Below are 6,432 nucleotides of genomic sequence, written 5' to 3' on the forward strand. Positions count from 1 at the left end.
ATGGTTAAGGTAGGGGTTAAAAAAATATTTTAAAAATAATAATACTTGTAGGTATTATTGCTAACTGTTGCCCCTAGTGGCTCGTTTCCACGTCATCTCCTGACGTCCTCAGACATCGAATACTGACTTGTATCATGGGTGACCTGGCTGGGTAATACAGGCTTGCAGGGCCGAGTTAGCCCCTCAGCAGAGACTCTATCTCCAAATCAAATTCTACTGGTTGTGTACCTGCTGCTTTTGGGGCGGCAGGTAGCCTAGTGTTTAGAGCGTTGGGCAAGTAACCGAAGGGTGATGGATTGAATCCCCGAGCTGACAAGGTAAAAATCTGCCGTTCTGCCCCTGAACAAGGCAGTTAACCCACTGTTCCCCGATAGAACGTCATTGTAAATAAGAATTTGTTCTTAACTGACTTGCCTAGTTAAATAAAGGTTAAATAAAACATAATTTTTTTTTTTTTTTAAAGGGTGCAGTGAAATGCCAATAGTGCAGTAATACCTAACAATACACAACAATACACACAAATTCCAAAAACATAAAGAAAGGAATTAAGAAATATCAGAACGAGCAATGTCAGAGTCTGGAATATAAATATCTATGTATATGATGGTGTGTATATAGACAGTATATGAATAGAAAAGGTGTGTACAGCAGTAGTTACAGTAAATACATATGAAGTGGGTAAAACAATATGTAAACATTATTTATGTGACCAGTGTTCAATAACTATGTACCATTGAGATGGTAGCAGGGTGAACAGGCTGCGGGTCAGGTGGCTGAGGTCCTTGATAATCTTCTTGGCCTTCCTGTAACACTGGGTGCTCTAGATGTCCTGCAATTGCCGTACCAGGCGGTGATACAGCCCGACAGGATGTTCTCAATGGTGCATCTGTAGAAGTTCGTGAGGTCTAGGGGCCAAGCCTAATTTCTTCAGCCTCCTCAGTTTGAAGAGGTGCTGTAGTGGCGTCTTCGTCACACTGTATGTGTGGATGGACCATTTCAGGTTGTCAGTGATGTGCACGCAGAGGAACTTGAAGCTTTTCACCCTCTCCACTGCAGCCCAGTTGATGTGGATGGGGATGTGCTCTCTCTGCTGTCTCCTGAAGTCCACGATCAGCTGCTTCTTGTCCAGATGGGACAAGCCAGTGCAGTGCGATGGTGATTGTGTCATCCATGGATCTCTTTAGGCGGTATGCAAATTGTAGTGGGTCTAGGGTGTTGATAAAGGTGGAGGTGATATGTTCCTTAACTAGCCTCTCAAAGCACTTCATGATGAGAGAAGTGAGTAATATGGGGTGATAGTATTTTAGTTCAGTTATCTTCGCTTTCTTGGGTAACAGAACAATGGTGGCCATCTTGAAGCAATTGGGGACAACAGACTAGGATATGGAGAGATTGAATATGTCTGTTCACACTCCAGCCAGCTGGTCTGCGCATGCTCTGAGGATGCGGCTAGGGATGATGTCTGGGCCAGCAGCCTTGCAAGGTTTAACACGCTAAAATGTCTTTATTACGTCGGCCGAGGAGAACGAGAGCTCACAGGCCTGGCGAGCGGCGGTGGCCAGTGCACGGCAGCACAGTGTTTTCCACAAAGCAGAAAGTGTTTAGCTTTTCAAAGAGAAAAGCATCGGTGTCCGCGACAATCTGTGATTGTTTTGGAGTCCCTGCCACATACGTCTTGTGTATGAGCCATTGAATTCCACTTTGTCCCTGTACTTATGTTTTGCCTGTTTGATTACCTTACAGAGGCCATAGCTGGACTGTTTGTACTCGTCCATGTTTCCAGTCACCTTGCTGTGCATAAATGCAGTGGTTCGCGCTTTCAGTTTTGTGCAAATGCTGCCGTCTGTCCAAGTTTTGGATTCTAATCGTCACAGGAGGAACAACATCCTCTGTGCACTTCCTGATAAACTCAGTCACTGAGTCAATGTACACACTACATGACCAAAAGTATGTGGACACCTGCTCCTCAAACATTTCATTCTAAAATCATGGGCATTAATATGGAGTGGAGTTGGTCCCCCCTTTGCTGCTATAACAGCCTCCCCTGGAAAGTATTTCCACTAGATGTTTAGTAAAACTAAATGCAGTCTTTTCAACGGAATGCTGCCAGCATCCGCCCGCCCAACTAGCATCACTACTCTGGACGGTTCTGACTTAGAATATGTGGACAACTACAAATACCTAGGTGTCTGGTTAGACTGTAAACTGTCCTTCTAGACTCACATTAAGCATCTACAATCCAAAATTAAATCTATAATCGGCTTCCTATTTCGAAACAAAGCCTCCTTCATTCATGCTGCCAAACATACCTCGTAAAACTGACTACCCTACCAATCCTTGACTATGGCGATGTCATTTACAAAATAGACTTCAACACTCTCATCAGCAAATTGGATGTAGTCTATCACAGTGCCATCCGTTTTGTCACCAAAGCCCCATATACTACCCACCACTGCGACCTGTATTCTCTCGTTGGCTGGTCCTCGCTACATATTTGTCGCCAAACCCACTGGCTCCAGGTCATCTATAAGTCTTTGCTAGGTAAAGTCCCGCCTTATTTCAGCTCACTGGTCACCACAGCAACACCCACCCGTAGCACGCGCTCCAGCAGGTATATTTTACTGGTCATCACCAAAGCCAACACCTCCTTTGGCCGCTTTTCCTTCCAGTTCTCTGCTGCCAATGACTGGAACGACTTGCAAAAATCACTGAAGCTGGAGACGTATATCTCCCTCACTGACTTTAGGCATCAGCTGTCAGAGCAGCTTACCGATAACTGCACCTGTACACAGTCCATCTGTAAATATCCCACCCAACTGCCTCATCCCCATATTGTTATTTATTTATTTTTTTGCTCTTTTGCACCGCAGTATCTCTACCTGCACATCCTCATTTGCATATCTATCACTCCAGTGTTAATGCTAAATTGTATTTATTTTTCCACTATGGCCTATTTATTGTCTTACCTCCCTAATCTTACTACATTTGCACACACTGTACATAGATTGTTCTATTGTGTTATTGACTGTACGTTTGTTTATCCCATGTGTAACTCTGTGTTGTGTTTTTTTCACACTGCTTTGCTTTATCTTGGCCAGGTCGCAGTTGTAAATGAGAATTTGTTCTCAACTTGCCTACCTGGTTAAATAAGCACTTCATGGGATTCATGGAATAGACCTGAAGCATGCTGCTACTGTATACTGTATGACAATCTGTCTGCTGCAGACACCACAGGTCACATTACGGGGTCAGATAGCATACAATCACAGTCACACACACTCACAGTAACACATACTCCGACCCAGCAGCAGCATTCCATTCCTATTCCATGAATCCTGTAAGTGCTGGTTCCCATTCTTCTGTCCCCTTTCCACTACGGCCACCTCCCATAAAGGTGGCAAAAGGAGGACAGACATGCAAAGTCATAACCCTCACAGCATGGTACCTGCCACAGAGTGACTGGCTCATTAGAACAGACAGTGTGAACTGGGTCCAGGTTACCTCAGGGCTCATCTGGACTAAATTACTTGGTGACCTTGTTTCCACATAGAAGCTCTGCTTGGCCTCCTGCTGGCCTCAAACCATATGTAAACCCTCTGCCTCTGTTGCTCTGTTTCTCTCTCACTCCCTTCATTTTGCTCTCTCCCTTCATCACCACTTTCCTCTTTCTCTTCATCTCTTTCTCCCTTCCTCCATCATTCCCCCCTCTCTCTCTCCTCATTCTCACTCTTTAGCTCTCCCTCCCTCCTCCACTCCCTCCCTCTGTACCTCCCTCTCTCCCTCTCACTCTCCCTCAAGGCACACCCATACAGCACACAAAATAGCAGACAGCATTTAGCCTACCTGATAGGATTGGGAGCACTGTTTTAGAAAGGTGGGGGGGAAAGTAACCTGCTCCAAATGTCCTCTTTAAATTGCAGTTGCGGTTGATAGCCAAAAGAACATGGTTTGGACAAATCAAAACACAAGATAGTAAACATTTCCAGAATGCATCAATAGCCTGAAAAGTATTTATTCCTGAAACTATGCAAAGTACAACAAGTCGGTGCAATATTGACTGTTAACCAATAACACAGTAAAGTCCATCTAAACACCATAGGGACTGATGCTGCAGTTTAGTCACAGAAGATAATTAATGGTGTGGGTGTGACCATAACATTAACGGTGAAACAAAATGTAGCAGATTAATACAGAAAAAAGATCTGAAAAGAAAACATTTAAAGACTTTACCTTAAGTTATTTGACGTTTGTCCACGTACGCAAAGCAATTTGGGCTATATAGCCGTTTCAGCACCACAGCACAGTGGACATCTCCGGCCAGGTGACAGAAGCGCTGCAATACTATTGAACTGATGCGCGGACTATATGCCAACTAAAACCATGCAAAAGGCTCCAATGCTATTTATTTCTGAACAAATTCATCATGGCAATCATGCAATCGCATAGACCATATTTTGCATGATATCGAATTAACTGCGATATGTGATCGGATGCCTAGGCTACATGTGGCTGTATTTGGTTGAAGTTGTATGCTATTACAATGCAAAAAAATATGAATGCCTCTCGTGGGCTGACAACAGACTCAGCCCGAAAATTATGCCAAGTCACCATGGTAACAAGAGATGCAATACACCTAGGCGCTCGGGGGGGAGCAATTTGTGTACGTTTCCCACAAGCCAGAAACTTAATATAATCAACATATAATATATCAATAATATTGCACTGTATATAATAACTTGGATGTATCTAACAAAAACGAGTGCTTTAACAGTCAACACCAATCTGCTCTCTGTCAGGGATCTCCGGCATAATCTGAACACCTTGCTGGTGACAACACGATCACGCTGGGGCTCGATTGTCAGTCGAATGCTCACTCTATTATGTAACTGGAATGAATTAGAGGACCTAATGCCGTTCTCTAACGAAATAGAATCTCACACGTTGTACAATGACCATTCATCTTCTTCTTATTCTTACATAACCTCATAGCAAATTATCAATTCACCAATCAAACAATTCGATATGATAAATGTGTCCAAAATGGCAAAATAGGCAAATCCAAATGTCCACATTATATATGCACTAGTGTAGATCGAGCTGTCTCAGTAAAAATAACTATAAAATATAATTCTATTTTACAAAACCGTTAGTTTACAATATAAAGGTTTGGTGCTCCGAGAATCAATGGCCACACGTGAGAACAAACCTACCTACCTGTATGCAGGTTGAAGGAGACTCTGGCTTCGGCGAGATATGGGGTATCGCTCTTGGACCGGACTCTCCTGATCCGCCGGCGGTCTATATGGTCTTCCGGAGAAGCCGCCATCAATTTGAGCAGCGTCCAGTGACGACTGGCGTGTTGGGACAGACACAGAGCCACGGCCGATCACGGGAAGGTATTGATGGGGAGAGAAATAAATAGAAAGGGTAGAACAGGAGAAGGAGATGCTGGGAGATTTGAAGCGAGGCTTGGAGCTGCTATTACAGAGCTCCTTAATAACCAAACAGCAGAGTGGAATGAGAATGGAATATCAGAGGGGGGGAAAATCGCTAAAATGGAAACATCAGACCAGTCAGTGCATTTATTCGAGGTTATTGAACTAACATATGAAATTTAACATTATGAGAACATTAACATTATTTCCCTTCATGTATGTAAACTATGATAAACCAAAAGACATAACTGTAAATTGTGTAATACATTCGTGATACATTTTCAAAATAGCCTATCCAACGCCATCTTGTGGAATTAAATGAGAAATATTGGGTCCTTTATGGACGTATCAGCAAAGTGGAATGAAAATTAAGATAAAAAAGAATGAAAGAAAGGGTGAGCTCAGGAAAGAGAACACGTTCTATGTTTTAACACCACCAGAGGTCCTTATAAACTAGACTATATCTTTCCCCTCAGTGGATTTTGAGGTCTGGCTAGAAAGGATCCAGTTTTTGGTAAATTAACGTCAGATTTGACATTTCGTATAGGATAATCTACGCAGCAGGTCAGGATAATTAACATAGCAGGTTATGAAAAGGTTTAGAGTTAGCTAAAGTACAAAAAAATACTTGTTAAGATAATTTGACAAAAGCGGGATCCCTTCTATCCATGGCCGAATTTTGGAGCGAAACGTTCACTGCTTTGTGACAGTAAGCGAGTCTTTACGGTTTTTCAAACTAATTACTGTAAGAAAAGTAAACAAACTCTGCCTCGCAGTCTGGTAACTCTACTGGTTCGGTATGGACGTGTTACAAAAGTTATGTATGAACTCAAGATATTCTGAACACAGGCTATTCAATGTAATGATCGATACACAATTTATTTGCCAACATGTACATTTTATCCTGACTTGATGGCTCATCACCTCACTGTTTTCAGTTTTATACATGTATCGTTGAGGAAATTATATTAATTTGATTAAAAGCTGTATTTAAATG

At 42.6% G+C, this 6,432-nt stretch overlaps 1 protein-coding gene across 2 annotated transcripts in view; it reads right to left on the minus strand.

Moving 5' to 3' along the window:
• The window catches only part of LOC118402005 (phosphatase and actin regulator 1-like), an 85,234-nt gene extending 79,760 nt beyond the window's left edge, over positions 1-5,474 (minus strand). Inside the window, exon 1 of one of the 2 annotated variants that reach the window (XM_035799792.2) lies at positions 5,215-5,474. In XM_035799792.2, the coding sequence (XP_035655685.1) occupies positions 5,215-5,326 (112 nt within the window). In that variant the 5' untranslated portion in view covers positions 5,327-5,474. The remainder of the gene's footprint in view (positions 1-5,214) is intronic. The other variant, XM_035799793.2, reaches the window with a different exon arrangement.
• Between the last annotated feature and the right edge of the window lie 958 nt (positions 5,475-6,432).

Source organism: Oncorhynchus keta, chromosome 23, assembly GCF_023373465.1.
Source record: "Oncorhynchus keta strain PuntledgeMale-10-30-2019 chromosome 23, Oket_V2, whole genome shotgun sequence".
Classification (NCBI taxonomy): Eukaryota; Metazoa; Chordata; class Actinopteri; order Salmoniformes; family Salmonidae; genus Oncorhynchus; species Oncorhynchus keta.